This window comes from Cololabis saira, chromosome 10, assembly GCF_033807715.1.
Source record: "Cololabis saira isolate AMF1-May2022 chromosome 10, fColSai1.1, whole genome shotgun sequence".
Taxonomy (NCBI): Eukaryota; Metazoa; Chordata; class Actinopteri; order Beloniformes; family Belonidae; genus Cololabis; species Cololabis saira.
This window is the reverse complement of record NC_084596.1, coordinates 25,006,277-25,026,658: the sequence shown is the minus strand read 5'-3', so window position 1 is coordinate 25,026,658 and position 20,382 is coordinate 25,006,277. Positions and strand designations below refer to the sequence as shown.

Below are 20,382 nucleotides of genomic sequence, written 5' to 3'. Positions count from 1 at the left end.
CAATGTTTTAGTCTTCAAATTGACAGAAAACAAGTCAATTTATAATTCTTCAAATTGCATTTGACACGGCATTCAGTGCTAGATAGTATTGCTTGATAAATGGTTCAATAAGTAATCTTTGCTCCACTGATAATCAGTCAGTTGGCAGCTATGTTATTGTCCATACGCTGTTAGTAAATTAATTTATCTGTTTACCATGTTTGAATGATGACTGAGCTGACGAGTCATCAAGGTAATGGAAAAAAGCAATTAAGAATGGGAAGAAAAAAGAGGATTATCATTTTTTTTGACCACTGGATTGTCATAAGGTGTTTGAGATTTAACTTATCCACTGACCAAACTGTACTATTTGAAAGAAGAAAACCTTCTTCCAGTGATTAACCTTTAGAGTGAGAAATAAAAAAATATGGAGGGGAAGGCAGGAATATAACGTGATTGAGAGATTGTTTTATTTTAAGTAATTTATAGACAATCATCAACTTAAATCCAGGTTTTACAAAGCAGTTTTTTGGGGGGGCCATTATACGCACTCACGTCCATGCATCCATGGACAGAAATCTGCAACAGCGTGGTTAAAAAACGTCTTACACTGACAAACATTTTACACTTACAACTGCAGGCAGCTAATATTATCAATTACAATTCATATAAGCACTACAACAACACCACAAGAAGTTCAAAAGTGATTAAAGAAAAAAAAGCAAATCCTCAAAGAGGCTTTGCAGAGGGACACAGTAGGCTAACGCCTTTCAACTTCTTACACACCATTTCAAAAGCAACATGGAAAACTGAATATGAACTGGAAGTTCTGTTTACAACCCCAAACAATACGAGCTGGCTAATAAACAGAATAGAGTCTTCACTCAGGCAGCCCGTATTAAACAAACAATGCTGTCCATGGGACTGAAACAACAGCTCCTATATTAACTCAGTCTTATCAAAACAGAATTTCGCTGCTGCATCTTAGTTCAGAAACAGGCTTAACTCATTACTAGAATCATGAAAATGTACCACTGTTAAAGAGGACTATTGAGTCACTTCTCATAAAAGCCCACCTCAGTTAATTCCTTAATTCTGATGTTAAATCAGGTTCCTCTCGTTTTACAGTTAAGTTATGTGTCATCACTTGGTTTAAGTCTAACTTCAGTCGGTGGTCCATCACTCTTTGTTTTTTGGTGAAACCGTTATGTTTATTTCTACCTTGATATTATGTTATCCAAATCCTAAAAATATTGAATACAATTTTTATACCTTCCTTTTCTTCCATAAACAACTTTCATCAGACTAGTCCGTTCAAATATGATGTCAACTCATGATAAAGAGTACAGACATGGGGGGATTGTGTTAATTGGGGAAAAAGATGTTCAGAAAATTTGACATATATGAGCAAATAAATACACCTTGTCCTTATAAGGGGAGACAAGCTGCCCTTAGCTCCCATGTAATTTGAACCGTGTCTGAATCTTGTCCAGAGTAATAATAAGCTCTTCAGGACTTCCAAGGCATGCCCGAGATTGTCAAAGAGGAAAAATCTCTTAGATGAATAAGTGCCTTAAGCCTGTATTCAAATTGAGGTCCTCTCCAAATCCTCCACATCTATATCCAAGGTCAGAGGTCACATTTTGACAAAGGCTCCTTCATGCAGAGCTGAAGAGTTGGTTCCTTCTTTATTGAGACACAAGCTGATTTAGATTCCGTTTGCATTCAGCTTCTTCTGGCAACCCACTTCAATATTTATTACATCGTATGTATGTATGTATGTATGTATGTATGTATGTATGTATGTATGTATGTATGTATGTATGTATGTATGTATGTATGTATGTATGTATGTATGTATGTATGTATGTATGTATGTATGTATGTATGTATGTATGTATGTATGTATGTATGTATGTATGTATGTATGTATGTATGTATGTATGTATGTATGTATGTATGTCTTTCTGTCTATCTATATATATATGTATGTCTTTCTGTCTATCTATATATATATGTGTGTGTGTGTGTGTGTGTGTGTGTGTGTGTGTGTGTGTGTGTGTGTGTGTGTGTGTGTGTGTGTGTGTGTGTGTGTGTGTGTGTGTGTGTGTAAAATGTAAAATTAGCAGGTTTTTTTTTGTTGTCTTGTTATGACTGACAACAAGTCTATTATATATATAGGACAGAATCACATCCGATGTGGCAATGACTAGACCAGCCTTACAGTAGTTTTCCTGTGAAATCTTTAAGGTAAAGTCAGTTTTTCACCCATGAAATCTGTTGTTGTTTGTCCCTTCCTGGCTCAAATTGACTTTCAATAATTAGAATTTGACAAAGTTGTAGTCTAGACTCTGAAAGCTATGTGCTGTAAGCTTTTTGGAGGAGAATGTCTTCCGGAAGACTGTCCTTTGGACAGATGAGACAAAACTGGAACTTTTTAGCAATTCACATCACCTCTTTGCTTGCAGACACAAAATAACATAAAATAAAATATTAGCTTCTTTTGAAACATAGAGGAGGCTTGCTTATGTTTTGGGCTGCTTTGTTGTGTCTGGTACATTGTGACTCTGTGATGGATACAATGAAATCTCAAGCCTGTCAAGACATTCTGGAGTGAAAGCTTGGTCACAGTTGCATACCATGAGCCCTCCAGTGGGATCATGACTGAAAACAGACTTGGAATTGCTAAGAAAAAACACATTGGACTATTTTGAAGTAGCTTTCAAAGCCCTGATCTAAATCCTATTAAAAATATGTGAAACATTCAGTCTGGAAAGGAAACCCTTCAACCCCGAGACAGCTGGCGCAGTTTTCTCATGAGACTTGGACCAAAATGCTTATTTACAGGTGAAGAAGTTTCATTCAGAGTAACAGAAATGGCTTGATTGCAATGATTTCCTCAAAAGGTTGTGCAACAAAATAATAATTTGAAGCTTTTTTTTTAGGAAATTAATTATTACTTTTGTCAGTTTCAAGTTATTTCAATTACCATTGTGGATTTTTCTGCCTTTAAATGAAGGGTACTAACAGATTTGTCCACATCTGTATTTGTAGAATGTGTTTCACCGTGATTTCCTCAGGTAGAGAAATGGGAATTCAGGAGCATCATTATTAGAGAATAATAGCTTTAAATGTATATATTTTAGCCTTTGTAACTTTTTTCTTTTAAAATAAGTGCTGCAAACGCTCTATACACGGGCTATAGATGCTGAAAGTGAAATGATAAAAAAGAAAAACAACTTAGCTATATCTTTTTTTAATTGAAGGTATGTGCCAGCTGAATGGGAATGATAGGTGTGGAATGTAAGCAACATGGAAGTCACAATTGTTTTTCCTCTTGAATAAAAAAAAGTATCTGATTCCTCTGAATTCAACTGATGTTCGGGTGGAAATACCAACACACAGAAGAAACTGCCTCTCAGTGCATTTGGATAGGCACATGGGCTCATTACCCCCTGCCCTGGGTGTTTTAGATGTGGCCTTGCATCAACACACCTGATTCTTATTAAACATCCTTATTAGCAAGGTAGTATCTAAAATATGCTGACAGGGGGGAATGAGGACTAGAATTGAGAAAAGACTTAGTTAGAGAAAGAAAGATCAACAAAAGACATCCAAAATGGCATGCAGTGTAGTAAGAGTGTCGTTGATAGAGATGTGACGTGTGACGTTATTTTTTGGGTCTCAACACCAATATCAACATCCGAAGTTTGTTTATTGGTCTATACCCGGTACTGATTTCATATTATTATTGAATTAAAGGTGGATCTTTCACCATGTGATTAAGAGTAAAAACATCAGGCTTGATTTCAACATTTTTTCCAAATGAAAGAACTCCATATGGCAAAATGTAAAAAAAAAAACACACAAAAACAGATATAAACATAGGTATTTATTTGTTTCAAAAATTAAACAATTCTTCACCAGCAGCAATACATATTTGTGCACATTCAAATTCCAAAGAAAAAAGAATTATACTTAAATAGATCACATTAAATTTGGCAGCTGAAAGTGATTATACATAGAAACACAGTCAGTGTATGTTATACATATTTGGTCAATATGGGGCCCGATATTGGATCCGAATATTGGAATAGTGCATCTCTAGCTGTTGAATGACTGCTGTCAATTTTGCTGTTAAAACATGTTGATCCGGGGGATTATTAGCAATTCTGCAGCCATCTTGATAGTTTTGAATGGTATCTCTTAGACTCTTCATCACATAAAGCCCTCCCTTGCTCTGTTGCAATTGATTGGTACATTCTGTACCAGTGGAAATGGCTACGAATGGGCGTTGTAATAGACCCATTTTACGAGGGAGCATTTTCACAAAGTGAATGGATATAGCTGGCAGGACTAGTTAATTTAATCTATTTTCATGCTGTCATTTGATTAGTGTCAAATGTTGAATTTCCTGAGCAAGTCTTTGTTTTATCCACGGAATGTAATTACTGGCAGTTTGCAGTCAAACAGGCTTGAAAATGTGTCACTTCTTAAAATAGTTACCAATTTTGAGGCAGTTTATTGATTGATGATATAACCTTGGAAGAGAGAGTGATAGGGCAAACTTATCGGTGTGCAATTTCATGTGTGACCTTGTGTGAAATGTGTACACATGTGTATGTCCACCATTGTGTTTTTATGTGCATTTCCTTGTCTGTGTGGTTCTGTGGTTCATGTCCATAAAAGAGATCTCATTAATCACAAGCGACTAGGGCCCTGTCTCTTCACCACATATTTCTATTCAGTCATCCACACAAGCAAGATACTTTGTCAAAGACTTCAAAGTCACTTATGTTCCACCCTTATCATTCCCAAGCCACAGTTACAGTGCTCTCTCTGAACTGCTCCAAGCCTTTTCATAGACAGTCAAAAGCTTTGTCCTTGTGTAGAAATGTTTGGGGGGATTTTACAGTGTGTCAGCAAAGCTACAATAGTACTAATGAGAGTGAACGTGTTTATGCTCGGGCTGATTTCAGCTCCGAACACAACTGTAAGGGACAAATCCTGCTGGTCTGTGATGTATCACTGTTCGACTCCCGCCCACTCCCAACACATCTGTTCACAGACCAACGCACACGCAGCCAGACAGGCACGACGTGACCCCCAGTGCCCCAACTGCGAGCGAGATGTCTGCTGTTTGACAGTGTATCAGCAGGCCCAGATAAACACACACCAGTCATCCACACGGCTTGTCCTCCCTCCTGCTGACCAGCTAGACATTCGCCCACTGCTCACTGTGTGACCTCACCTTCCCAAAGTCCTTTACACAGCCTGCTAAGCACTGCTGTGTCTCGTAAATGAGCAGACACACAATGTGACTCAATTTGCTAAAGTGTTAGGTGCGATGAAAGCAGAAACTCTTTACACTGATGCTGAAGTTTAGACCCACAGAAAATGATGTCTGGGCTCTGCAGGTCCTGTCACCCTTTCCTACTTCATTGTTTTGACATACTTTTTTATGATGTCAATCTGTTCGGTCATTTCAGAGTCAAAAGATCTGATATTTTGCTCAGGCTGTGATGTAGGACATATGGCCACTTTCATAGCTACTTTATGCGTTAAATGTATCTTATCTTCTGCATCTGATAAGATTGCATCAACTTTCTGTACAGTATACATAGTTTAAAGTTATGATGAATCATCTTATTGATTTGTTGTAAGGCTTTTTGTGCTTCTCATTTCAGTCATTTCAAATGAAATTGTACATGCATATTCATTTTCCCACATTTTTGCTTTAAAGCTGATAGCTTTTGCCACTCTTACATCTACTATCCACTATATTCCAGCATTGTAAGATATTTGTAATTTTGGAAAATCTGCTGACCCAGTTTTAGATTGAATTTCAGTATGAACATGCAGAAATGGAGACCTCTAGAAAGAGCATTTTAGGTAACCTCCATTGCTTTCTGGTTTGGTCTAATGAATCAATATGTTTCTGTGGCAAATCTAGTTTTTATACTACTGTGACAACTCCTTTGGTCAAATGATACTTTCTACAGATGCAGATCTTGTGATCCTACTGTTTTATTCATTGCTGCTCTTCTTTCAAAGTATTTTCTTTGACTAAGAACCCTTTCATCAGTTTCCCGTTTACACTGACACATACACACCCAGTGATAAGCTGGAATGAAAAAAGATTACTTTTGAAATAGGATTAAGAACTTTGTCCACTCAGAGTTCCTTTTTCCTCTGAAAACAAAATGTGTCAGTGTTAGGGTAGATTTAATTTAGATTATCCACAGATTTCAAGAAACCCCCTGGAAAGATCACAGCAACCCTTTAACATCTTTGTCACCCAGTATTCTTTCTCTATTTTAAATATAACAGTGACATCCATGAATAATAATAAAAAAAGATAAATATTCCATTTATTGGATAAGCCAACATCTTTTTTAGCATTTTTTCCTTAAGATAACTTGTCAGTTAAATGATTTGTGGGGAATTACATTTACAAACCCTAATGTGAACACATTTAGGTCCTCATAACATGAGCAATACTTGCACACACATTTACACACAGGCAGTCACCTCCAGCAGGAAGTGGAATTGGGCTGTCAGTCAAATAGACAACCTTAAAAGGGCACTGAGCCCTGGAGGAGGTATTAATGAATGAAATACAACACCAGTACACACACACACACACACACACACACACACACACACACACACACACACACACACACACACACACACACACAGAGTCTGCCAAAACTGAACCAGTCCGACATCCTACCAGCCAGCTGTTGTGCATCACTTGCATCTGTTCTGGACATACACAACATCAACTCCCTTAAATCTATCTAAAGTTTGATTTTAGCTTAGCCCGGTTTGCTCAGGGAGCATGGAGATGAGAAGGTGAGCTGGGACAAGGAGTCAGGGTGATGAGCTTGGCATCTACCTTGTCAGCACGTTAATCAGCACAGTTGGCTCAATAAGTATAGATTTTGTTTAGGTAGAGTAAAGACAGAAAAAACTTGCCGGCCCTTTTAATTACACTGCCTCCATTTCCCTTATTAAAATCTTATAAATGACCAAAATCGCTGCATCTTAGATTTGTGATCTTCTCTTTCACTGCTACGGCCGTAATCTGGCCCCATGCTCAGACACTTTGCCCAGTATCAGGTTACTTCGGTTTCGCCTGCCCTCTCCTCCTGTGTGCCCTCTGTACTTCCTCCTTGACTTACTGCTTTGATAACGCTACGAGATAAAAATCTTCCAGCATTCACTGCTATTCTAATAACACGTTCATTCTCATTACCTCCATTTTGTGTGTGTTGGAGTGCTGCACACAAATAAAGTATGTTTTCTGACCTTGGCGATGTCCACATGCAGGTGATGAGAGCAAATACTGGCAGAGTAAAACAAACACAGGTTTATTGTTGAAAGCCTTCCGTCTCTTGTATTGCTACTTCCTGTATTTTTTACATGTGGCTTTAATACATACAGTATATATTTGTTTTTCCTGAGGTGAACTGTTACACATGTATCTCTTCTGTGTGCATTTCCTCATTTCTGCGTTTGTGTCACTTACTCAATCCTTTTGCAGGAGATGTTCACGCCGGAGTGTAAGTTCAAGGAGTCGGTTTTTGAGAACTACTATGTCATCTACTCGTCCACTGTGTACCGGCAGCAAGAGTCTGGCCGCGCGTGGTTCCTCGGCCTCACCAAGGAGGGGCAAGTCATGAAGGGCAACAGGGTCAAGAAGACCAAGCCCTCGTCACACTTTGTGCCCAGACCCATTGAAGGTATGAAAAGATTTATTAAAAAAAAATGTTTTTGAAAGTAAATAAAAGAGAGCTTTTTAATATTTTCCTTGAAATGCATGTCTTGTTTGCATTATGAAAATACAATGTTAAAATGGTGCTTGAAGGTTTTTTCTGGTTTGTTTTCTATATTTCTGCATAAACGCAACCTAACTTTATGAGATGTACACATTCTACAAGTGTAGCGATAGATAGATAGATAGATAGACATTTTTACATACATTGACCATAAGTACAAAGTAGACTGGGAGCTGTGGCAGATTTTTCTTCATACATAAGAATATGTATATACTAAGTACGTATCTTTTGTTTCATTTTGCATTAGTGTTGTCTGTATTTTTAAGGATTTGAAAGAAAGCTGTATCTTTTTTTCAAATATCATTGCACCTCAGAAATGCCTCTTTAAAAACTGACCATGATTTCTAGTATTTCAGCAGACTGAAATTTGTATCAAGCATTATATCCACAACATCAGTTCATCCCTACAAATATTTTTGGTTCAATTAAAAAAAAGTAATTTGTCATTCGGGTACATGTTTTTGTTCGGTATAACTTGTTTGTGTTTCTGATGAGAACTGTCATCATAAAAACGTATAAACCAATGTGATTTAAAAAAAAAAGTGCTTACATAGCCCTGACTTCCTTGTCTTATCCCTCTCAGCCTGGTATAATTGTCCCAGCCTCACACCTGACCTTGTCTATGTCTGTACACCCATCTCTTCAATCTGCTCTCCATTGTCCCCTCTCTGAGCACCTCCTATCTTTGTCCTACCCTCTTTTTCCTTTGCATCTCTTTCCCGCTCTTTACATCCATGCCACAGTTTGTATGTACAGGGAGCCATCACTGCATGAGATAGAAGACAAGCACCGCTCCAGGAAGAGCTCAGGGACTCCCACCATGAATGGAGGGAAAGCTGTCAATCAGGACTCCACATAGCACCGGGGAGACGGGCTTTCAGCGGGGCGGGGGGAGGAGTGGCCTCGTCCTGACCCACGGGAAGGGGCCATGGGAATACTTCGCACCCCCCCGTCCCACACCCTCCTTCAAAGATACACGCCACCATACCCTTTTAATAAAAAGAGGGTGTTGCAACAGCAACAAGGAGCTACTACTGTTCAGCTGAGACAACAACGAGAACTCTTGCCTGTGAAAACCTTTTAGATGAATTCATATATATATATATGAAGATGTGACTAATATTTTATGCAAAAAAGGGAAAAAAGAAAAAGAAAAAGCTGTGATAAACATACAAAGAAATGGTGGTCTCCCTTCACACAGACACAAATATTTGTCATTTCCAATTTATGCTGTGAAAAAAGCTTTAATACATGTTAAATTTTCTTACGTTATCATTTTTTCTTAAATGCTTCTGCACTCATGTATGTTTTATTGTTTTATTTTTTTCAATAATAATGATACCATTGTCATTATATTATATCATATCATCATTATTAATATGTTGAGTGTCATCCCAGTTCCTGTCATGTTAATTCTGGCTCTATTTTGCATTGACACTGATTTTATTTTTAGTTGCTCATGCTTTTTCGTTCATTGTTTTCGAGGGCATAGGGTGGGATGTCATTTTACTCAGGTGTGTACTGTACATCAGAAGAATGCGACTTATAGGAAACAAACTCCCTCATGTTGTCCTACAGTAGCAGGACAGAACTAATACAAGCAATATAACAGAGGGCAATCTTGTATGTTTCTAAATAGTACTAATAGCAAACTGAAAAATAGGACTGCTGGAGTGTTTTGGTGTGTTTGAGGAAAAGACTGGTGAAGTAAGTTGTATAAGTAGGTCAATGCCAGAATAAAAGGAAACCTGTTTCAATGTAGTTTCAATATGATCTTAACATTGCAAGTATGATTAGATTACAAATGAAGAGATGCGCAAACTTGTTCAAATAAAGAAAGTGTAGCTCTCGAGCTGAGGGGAAGATCATAACCAGCATCAGCACTATGAGCCATGGCCAAAAGAGTCACTGTAGATTTGCACCTCAAGAAACACGGATCCTGTTTTTTTTTTCTGTTGTTACAGCGACTGTTAAAATGTAAATATATTGTATTCATGCTCATGAAGAAAAAACTACATGGATAAACGGGGAAACGGTCTGATTGAATTTGACAGAAGTTTTTTCTTAGGCTGAGAAAGTAACTGAAATTGTTTTTGAAGGCTTGGTACTGAAGGGTTGTGTTGGTGAATTTTCAAGCTACACCATTTGTGTTACTGTTTTTGTTCAATCATTAGATGGTTTTCAGCACTGGTGGACAGGGTGCCCGACTGTTTAATACAATTATTTAATTAAATTACTGGCCTGACATGCTGACATTATCAACACGATTATCACAACCCTCCCATCAGAAAGGCATTTAGCCAAGTTCAAGGAGGATTTGAGGTCTGTTTTCTTTCTAAAACGGTAACACTTAAAGTCTCCTTCCCCCTGGCTTCGTGACCGATAATATGAGCCATTTGCTGCACTGTGGAGAGGAGCTTCTCTTTAATAGATCAACATACTGACGGGGCTGTTTAAACAAGGTGACTTGACTGGTGCACCTCTTAAACTGTGCACGATGCTGAGCTCATTCCTAATCCCAAATTAGTTTTTCTAACTCAGGAAGTCCTAAAGTCGTTCAGTAAATGGGGTCAGGAGTGAAGGATTGCCTCTCATTGTCAAGCACTTGTTGCACAACGATATTTGAGGTCTAGGTGTGATGCAATACTGCTAACTTGAAAAGGTAGGGAAATATGTGAGACAAAGCATGATCATCGCATGACTGTAAAAGTTGATTTTTCTTTGAATTTGGGGGTGTTAGGTCCAAAACTTTTGTATGCAACAATTTGATCAGTATTTTAGTGAGAGTTTATATATCTCTCCTACTGTATATCTGGTTGGAAATCATTTGCTATGTTGGTGATATGTACAGTTAATAGCACACATTCAGTTGTACAGAACAAATAATGATATATCAACTTGGATCCGGGAGGGTCTTCCACCTGGATTCCAGGTCCTCAGCTGATGCAAGTTACCTGCAAGAGCTAATGGTAGATTAGTTCAACTTCCACACCACCTACTGCATTAAAGTGATTCATACATAATAGATGAGACACTGAAAGTCAACAGGCAAGACCAGCAAATAATTATCTTTTTACAGAGGTTTATATTGGTGCAAATGAGATACATATGGACTTAAAGTAATGCATGAAACTGAATATGAATGTTGTCATCTGACTGATGAATGAAAGGATTTGAAAATAAGAGAAGGAATAAAGGAGGTGAAAGCTGATGGGAGAAAACAGCAACGCAAAGCACTTTTCCGTGGGTTTATTGATGTATGATAGAGTGAGCAAAGGCTTTTGGTTGGATGAGATATTGAATATAATTTCATATTTTTGTGTTTGCAGAGGATTCCACTGCATTGGAACACACTCATATATGCATAATGAATTGTGAGATGACATTAAAAAAAATGCATTGATTATAAAATTCAGAATGACGTTAGTGATTGTTTAAGAATAAAGACTATCTTATCAAAAATTTCCAAGTTTGTAGTGATTGATTCAGTGTTTGTTTTTGGTCAAGGCAGATTTCAACAATAAGAAAAAGAAAACATTGAGGATACAAAGTAAATTGTTCATTGTGGGGTTAAAAGTGTTTTTCAGATTAAGTAAATCCAATCCGCTCCATCAGTCATTCACCAGCCGTGATTTATTTTCTCACATGCCCTGAAATCCAATATGTCATTTTGGGATGGTGCTCTTTCCCCCTTCATTCTCCTGTTGTCATGGAAACAGACCTCCAGTGCCTTCTGCAAGGAGAATGAGGAGGAGGAAGGGGAGGAGGGAGATGAAGGCTCCTCTGACTTTAAGGACGTGGCTTTTATTCTCTCTGGCATGCTGCATCTCATGCAGCACAGAACAGCAGGCTGTGAGGGGAAGTTTTTGCCCTCTTCTATTTTGGTGTTTTCTTCAGTCACAGTAAACAATGCAGAGGCCCTGCAACCTGGGAGACAATGTCTACTTGAAAAGAGAAAGATGCAATGTGAATAAAACAAGAACAACGAAGACAAAGTGCATGCTGATACGTTCACAATTTTAAAATTGCCAAATGTTATTTTTTTAAATCAAATTATACTAAAATTTGCACACTCATGTGCCAAGTACTGAAAGTCTTCTAATGCAGTTATTGTCATGTCAGTCGAGACTTTAATTTGCAATCCAGTTGAAAATTACCTGAAATCCCTCGTGAAGTATATCATTTAGATCTTCAGAATTAAATGCACATGTATGTGCACATGTATATGATATCTAAAAATACCCAAGGTCACAAAACAAAAGAGATGACAACTTGCATAATAAAGAAATTGCAAAGACACAATTTACTGCAGACTGTTATTGGCAGATGTTGCCAATAATTGGTTAGGGAACTGTTGGAAACAATGACAGACACCGAATGTGTCTCAGAGCCTCTACAAGCTTCTGGCACACATCTGCCTGCTGGCACTCAAGCTCTTCTGAGGCCGAGGGAGTTCCTTTTGGAAGATTTATACAGTTTCAAATTATTGGTCCTGTCCTTTTCAACAACCCTTTGTGTTGTCGGATGACGCATGCTTCAGTTTGTTGTCCTTTACCTTCACTTCCAATGTGGCTTCAGGACAGTGGGTGATTAAACTCAGAAGTCATTTTAAGTTCAACATACCTTTATTTTAATGGAGCCCTAAACATCCAATCAAGTCAAATTCCTTTCAACTGTATTTATAATCTTACAATCCTAAATCATAGAAAGCATCCCTGCCAAAGACAGCTACAAAAATGACATTGAATCTTCCCCTATTTTCAGTGGCATTTCTGGAGCACACAGGGAAGTGGGTGGCAAGCGAGAGGAGAGCTGCTTTTATCTGGAAGAGACCTTCATTAACATGTTCCATATGTCACTAATGTGCCTTGTTAATCTTCTGATAGAGTGCCGCAGTCCCAAAGAACTTTGCTTTGGTTTCACCTATCCATGGAACATTATTCTAGAGAGATTTATCTATAACATTTCTTACAAAAATTATGTGCTATTGTTCCAATTATGGAGCACAAGGATTAGGTGGCTAAGCTGAAAATCGCTACTCAGAACTGCCCTAGATCAGTCTCTGGCAAAGCAGATATTTGATATATTCTTTTTCTTTTTCCTTCACAGTTTCCACTAGCCTTTGTGGAATTCTGATATTGATTTTTCTTTCTCTTAACACCAGTACTTGAATGCATCTAAGAAGTTTTATGACTGTTATCATTCTTGAAAACATTAAAAACTGCTGAAACAGAGATGTCAAGGTGTTTGGCGATTACCTCTTAGTGTTTGGAATTTTTATATTTTCTAATAATAGTTCCTGTTTAAAAAGTCAATTTTTCTTGATCAATATCACTATAAAGTAGATTTGGTGTTCCCATCCTTTAAAAAAAAATGTATTAACATACAGTGCAAACAGCGACAAAAGACGACATCAGTTACAATGATATGTATCTAGGTGTGTGTGTGTGTGTGTGTGTGTGTGTGTGTGTGTGTGTGTGTGTGTGTGTGTGTGTGTGTGTGTGTGCGCGTGTGTGTGTGTGCGTGTTTTGAGAATAAATAAGTAAGCAAATAAATAATTATCATATAGAGTAGTGTAGCACGATATAATATAAATATAGCATAATAATATAGTAATATCCTAATATAACATCATAATTTTTATAATATAACATATAACAAAATGATATCACCATACTATAATATATAACAATATAATAATGACTGTCTCAGAAAATTAGAATATTGTGATAAAGTCCTTTATTTTCTGTAATGCAAAAATGTCATACATTCTGGATTCATTTAAAATCAACTGAAATATTGCAAACCTTTTATTATTTTAATATTGCTGAGCATGGCTTACAGTTTAAGAAAACTCAAATATCCTATCTCAAAAAATTTGAATAATCTGGGAATCTTAATCGTAAACTGTAAGCCATAATCAGCTATATTAAAATAATAAAAGGCTTTCAATATTTCAGTTGATTTGTAATGAATCCAGAATGTATGACATTTTTGTTTTTTTTAATTGCATTACAGAAAATAAAGGACACAATATTCTAATTTTCTGAGACAGACATGAAAAAAGTGGTTAAAAGACACAACATTAAAATACTTTTTATATTTCATCATTTTTCTTCACATGTTCTTCAATAAAACTAGTAACTTTGATCAACTTTATTTAATTTTTTTAATAATTTTAAACATTTTGTCAGTGTCCCTGAAACTGCCGTCTACCATGTAGCCTAGTTATGGGGTAATTGACCATTTCGCAGATCAACTGATGTAATTAGTAACATCATCAACACCATTTGGTCTTTCCTAAGAGTTGCGAACAGCTGCAAGTACATCAAATTCCGACTTTATATTTCTTAACTTTCGTCATATTTTTTTATATTCTGATGTGTTCACACTTAAGGTCTCCACACTCCCATGATGACATATTAATAATATAAAAAAACCTCAGTAATTTAAAATATATTTAATCAACAGTGTATAGTTACCTTCAATATTGACCCACTTTGTTAGCTTTTCCCATTAAATGTACACTCACCCTTGTTCTGTGAGGCTTTACATGAGTTACATGTCTGATCATTTTGGGTAGTAGGGGCACATGTAATAATTACGGTAAATGCTTCCTTTCACAACAAAGTGGCGCTATGAGCATGATCAAATATGAGCATTTGGATCTCCTCGGGTAGGGGGCAACTCTGAATACATACAGAAAATCTGAGGTCTCAGACAATGCAACGTGTAATACAAAGCATGTTTCTTGTTGCCAACAGGTGGCGCTACAAGTTTTTCCTAAATATTACACTGCTGGTGTTTTCAGAGTTGGACTGAAAACATATGCACCAAATTTGGGCCAGATTAAACAATGCATGGCTGAGTTACAATCATTGACAGTCTGGACCCCAAGAATGCTATGTTCTCTCAATTGACTGCAAACAGCAAATCCTTCTATAATGGTTAAAACATCCATCCATCTATTTTCTATATCCCCTTTATCGTTTGCAGGGTCACAGGGGTCTGCTGGAGCCTATACCAGTCATTTCAGGCGAGAGGCAGGGGTTCACCCTGGACAGGTTGCCAGTCCATCGCAGAGCCCTTGAGAGACAAACAACCAGACACACTCACACCTACAGGCAATTTAGAATCATCAATTAACCTATTATGCATGTTTTTAGACTGTGGGAGGAAGTCGGAGTACCCGGAGGGAACCCACGCAAGAACATGCAGGGAGAACATGCAAACTCCACACAGAAAGACCCTGCCGGGCCAGGGAGTTGAACCAGGAACCTTCTCGCTGTGAGGCAACAGTGCTAACCACCAAGCCACCATGCTACCCATGGTTAAAACAATTAATCAAAAATCATCTATAAATTGAAAAATAATGAAAGAAATCATGAATGATATTGAAATATATAGCAATATTTCTACAACATTTGGTGACACTGACTAAAATAAAACTTGTCATATAAAATATATGTTTAGTGTCCAACATTTACAAATATCACTGCACTTTTACCATTTGAGCAATTTGAATGAAACTCACAGGATTTAATCAGATTATGGTCGACAGTGTTTGTGGTGAGTTTGCAGTTGCTTGGACAAAGTATGGCGGAAATATCCTCGTCGGTTATGATTTCATATTTTCAAAAATATATAGTGATTATGTTTTTATTAGACCCGATGTTGCAGTGTATGAAAATGTGGCCTTTGTGAAAGGGATCTGATCCCTGAATCTCCCTTCTAAAAAAACAAACGGGTAATTTTTGATGATCTATGTGTTGTGTAAAGACAATTTTGGATACATTCAGTACAACTCTCAGGCTGATCTGATGAAGCAAAGCGTAATTACAGGATATAAAGTGGCAAAAAAAACCCCATTTCACTTCCATCAGCAGGTGGCGCTATGGAGTTCATCCAAGATCTTCGTATCCACTTGTTCAGGATAGAAGCTTCATCAAATGTATGAATTTAGGTTCAGATTGGACTGCACATGGGCAAGTTAGAATAAGTTTTCCACTCATGGCGAAGCATGAAAACTAAATTTTATCTCATTATTTGCTTTATCTACTTCTTAAGCATGGATTTGACCAGGTTGGACATCTCTTTGACCATCATGTTAGAACAGCCACATTGAAACATGGAGCGAGTGACTTCCCATTGCCACTAGGAGGCACTATGAGTGTGACTAAGTACGACTCTGATCATACACAGAACATCTGGGGCCTCTGGGACAATGTGGGACTGAGTGAGAGCAAGTTGAATTTTGATGGCGAAACGTCAAATTTGGCCGCAATGTCATGGGCGAGTCCCTGGACAAAAACTCATAAGCTCTCTAATTTAATTCAGCAAAACCCTTAGATGAAACACGACAAATATGAAGTTGATCCAATGAAACCTAGGAGGAGTTCGTTCAGTTACGAGGTCTGCGAATCACAAAAATCAGCCCAAAATCTGCCCAAAATCACAAATTCAATTAAAAATAGCGGACTTCCTGTACATTTAAGAAGATGGGTCCTTGAGACTTTTACATGCGGGTCGCCCATATACAGTACATAAAACTACCAATTTTCATGAAAGTAGGCAAAAAAATAAAAAAATAGAAAAAATAAAATAAATAAATAAAATAATAATAAATAATTATAAACAGTGGGGTCCTTTCACTCTCGTGCTCTGGCCCTAAATACTTTAAAACATGGCCACAAGATAGTCAGGGTTAGGAATTAAATATTTCATATTTCATTACATGATCAAAATAAGGCAAAGCAGTTGTTAGGGATTGTACTAACCAGGTCATGTGATCATGCAGAATCAGTTTTGCAATATTTGCAATATATATGAGAAATGTGACAGACATATGATCCTCATAGCATCTGAAAGAGTGACATACCAACACACCAGGTCTTCCAATGCACACTGGATGCATGATCTCTTTCTTACTGTAGAAAAATGCCCTTTTGAACAAACAATGTCAAGATTTATCAGCTTAGTTACTTGATTATTTTATTAATCACAGTCATGAGAACTACATAGTAATGGATAAGCGCAAATTTAAAGATGGCCGAGGCTCCACGTGTTCAAATGTCATGAAATCAAAGGAATTTATATCAACATTTAGGTCCTGAAATATTGCCCTTCGATTCTAAACACATAATTCAAAATTGGGTTCATCTTTGTCATTTAAGACATTTTATTGGGTTCATCCAATGCCACCCGCAGAAATACTTGTTGGTTATACTTAAATACTTATTGGTTTTTCTGAAACACTGGCTGCAGAAATAAATAGATATTGCTTTTATAGACTTCAATCACTGTTATGCTATCTATTCTGGACTGTATATGTTTCTCTCTTCCAGGCTCATGAGCATGCAGGAAAAAAAAAAGAAGAAGAAAAACATCCTTCCATCTCTGTCTTGCCTGTTTTGCTTTCTTTTGAAATGTGCTTATGCCTTGGGGACTCTGTTTGTCTCCCTTTTTCCCACATTCTCCCAAGAAGTGAATGAGGGAACTCCTTAGAAGTACAATATTGTGTGCTGCTCATTAAAAATAATTAGCCTGTGTTCAATTAAGACTCAGCGATGCTCCTTTGATGTAACTGGCTCTGTATTTATTTATTTTTTAAACCTGACTGCCTTGAGAGTGAGAAAAGTTTGAATGAAATCAGTTCTGACAGTTAAGGCCAGGTCTCTGCTGCAGCAATGTAGCCATGATAATGAGATAATGTGAAAGACCGTGTAAAAGTTAATGCACATTTTGCGTGTGCACCCGTACAGAGTGCAAACCTAGTCACAGAGCTTCCCCCACATACACCTTGTACTTCTTACACTCATGCACTGTTAATTTATTGAAGGGACTCTGCAGCATGTGCATGTTAATGTTCTGGCAGAGGTTCCTGCAAGAGGAGAACTGTCCTGTTGAATCCTTGTAGCCCAGGGACAGAAAAGATGCTAAGCCAAGCTTTGACTGCAGTTATGCTCTGACACTGTTACTTTAATTTCCTCTCATCTTCTTGCTCATCCTTTTTAAGCCTCTGATTCCCTCCCTTCCTCCACTTCCTCACTGTTAATCTTTATTCCCTGACCACCCTTCTATCCCATTTGATACATTGCCCCAATCTAGCCTTTTTCAGTATGCTGCATCTATTCTATTTCTGTCTTTTCTTTGTGTTTTACTGGCATTTTACCTGGTTCTGCTCAAAAGGTTTATGTAAGATTCTGCATATTTGTCTCAGTTTGACATGCACAATTCAGATACTGTGCCGATCAATGGATTCTTTTAATGAGGAGCTCTTAGGGTATAGTTTTGTGCTGACATATCTAAAAAAAAATGATCCCAGTGCAGTCATAAATAACATGCTGTTTTTCAATATAAGCACACTTGGGAGGGTTAAAATATGTCAGTTGCACATTCATGCAGATTCATACACAGATGCAATGCATACATGAGACTGTTTGTCTTATTTTAGATTGCTTGACAAAGCTAAAATACCATGAAGCTCATGATGTTAAGTATGTGCTTCGATCAATGGTACATTGTGTTATCTTACAGTCACTGCTGTACATCAGTGTAGGTCAGTGGCCCGAATGATGAAGCGAAATTAGAAGGACATCTGTAAAGCATCTGTTTTATTTTATTAATTCATTTGTATCTTACATTTTTGCATTGCTGGTCGTTCAGAAAAATAAACATCAAGCACCCTGCATACATTCATTGTAGTTAAAGACTGCAATATCTCACAAAGAGAGATGGCTTCCCCTGCTGGAATGAAAACAAAATGTTAGAGCAAACCAAAGATGCTATAGCACTGTGGAAAGTAGTCGTTTGATGAATAAATTAAAGTAACCCAGTTTTGGTTCATTTTCCATACAACAGATGAACATTTAAACAGCATTTATGACTTCAGATCAGTGGAGCTTAGCAGGCCAATGAACCATGCTGAGTGTTTAAGCTCTCTGCAGGGATTCAGTTAACAATGTCTCTTCAATAAGGAAAAATAAGACTTTGAAACAGAATTTCAATGAGACCATTTTAGTGATCACTGGAAATATAAGAGCAGACTACTTAAAACATTTAATGTACAAAGGATCAAGTGCAGCTGCTTTTAAATCATTTAAAAGCATAAGAAGTGTCTGAAGTTAGTTTTGGAAGATGGTTTTACATCTTAAAAACATTGCACTTTGTAGAGTTCACTTTAAAGGATGATATAAGCTCCACTGACTGAGGCTATGAGTAGTTTTCAGTCATAGCCACAAACAGTTTCCATAGGATAACTGTGGATGAGTTTATCTCAGCTGTCATTGGTTCACCCTGGACAGCCCAACATGTCCACATCGAAAGAAACAAGCATTTATTGTCACATTCAGTCCTACATTGCAAAAACAGAAGAAATAAACCTATTGTTCCATACGTTTATTGTTTTTTTTTTAATAATATCTTTATTGGTCTTTTATTCACACACAGGATATTAATCAAACAACTTTTGACCTAACAATACATTTATTGTTTAATTTTAAATCAAAAGTATCTTTGCCAATGAGGTAAGAAACATTTCATCCATCCATCCATCCATCCATTATCTATAGTCTACCTGCTTTATCCTTTGCAGGGTAACAGGGGTCTGCTGGAGCCTGCCCCAGCTCATTACAGGCAAGAGGCAGGGGTTACACTCTGGACAGGTTGCCAGTCCATCGCAGGGCCACATACATACAAAAAAAACAGACATACTCACACCTACGGGGCAATTTAGAATCACCAATTAACCTAGTATGCATGTTTTTGGACTATGGGAGAAAGCCGGAGCACCCGGAGGGAACCCACGCAAGAACATGCAGGGAGAACATGCAAACTCCACACAGAAAGACCCCGCCAGGCCAGGGAGTCGAACCGGGAACCTTCTTGCTGTGACGCAACAGTGCTAACCACCAAGCCACCATGCTGCCCCTTTGTTTTATTTTCTGAGAAATTAATTTTTACAGTGTACTGAGATTTTAGCATCACCAATTAACCTAACAAGCATGCTTCTGGACTGCAAACTCCTCACAGAAAGGCCCCAACTGGGATTCAAACCAGGAATCTTCCTGTTGTAAAGCAACAGTGACTATTACTGCAGCATCATGCTGCCATCTCAATTCATAACCAAAAGACAGAGCCTACATAACCAAAGCTAACAAACATGTTATATAACAAGACTAAACTATGGCACTCAAAGATATTAGTTACAGCAATATAGCTCTGAAGCTTGCTAACACAAACTTTTGGTCAAAGTTAGACTGTGGCACAACTCACCCAGCTTATGAATGGAACTCAATTTTTGAGCAAAGGTATGTGTTTTAAATGTATTTGAAAATTGCAACAGTGTCACTTACATACACTAAAAAAAGTGACTTTTTGGTGCAGTAAACTCTATTAGAGTAGTTGTCATAATTTCTACTTTGTATTTTTAAGATTTTGTAAACTAGTTTCTGAAGTAAAATTAAAACCTTTTTTCACGTAATACATGAATTACGGTGGAGAAGTACATTTTACTTAGGATTCCTTATACTATTTAAATGTTTAATAGCTGTATTACATA

General features: G+C 37.4%; 1 protein-coding gene across 5 annotated transcripts in view; it reads left to right on the top strand.

The window, feature by feature from the left end:
- The window catches only part of LOC133452695 (fibroblast growth factor 12), a 39,382-nt gene extending 28,118 nt beyond the window's left edge, over positions 1–11,264 (top strand). For 4 of the 5 annotated variants that reach the window (XM_061732248.1, XM_061732247.1, XM_061732246.1 and 1 more), the window contains 2 exons: positions 7,529–7,727; positions 8,567–11,264. In XM_061732248.1, the coding sequence (XP_061588232.1) occupies positions 7,529–7,727; positions 8,567–8,682 (315 nt within the window). In that variant the 3' untranslated portion in view covers positions 8,683–11,264. The other variant, XM_061732245.1, reaches the window with a different exon arrangement.
- Positions 11,265–20,382: the final 9,118 nt, after the last annotated feature.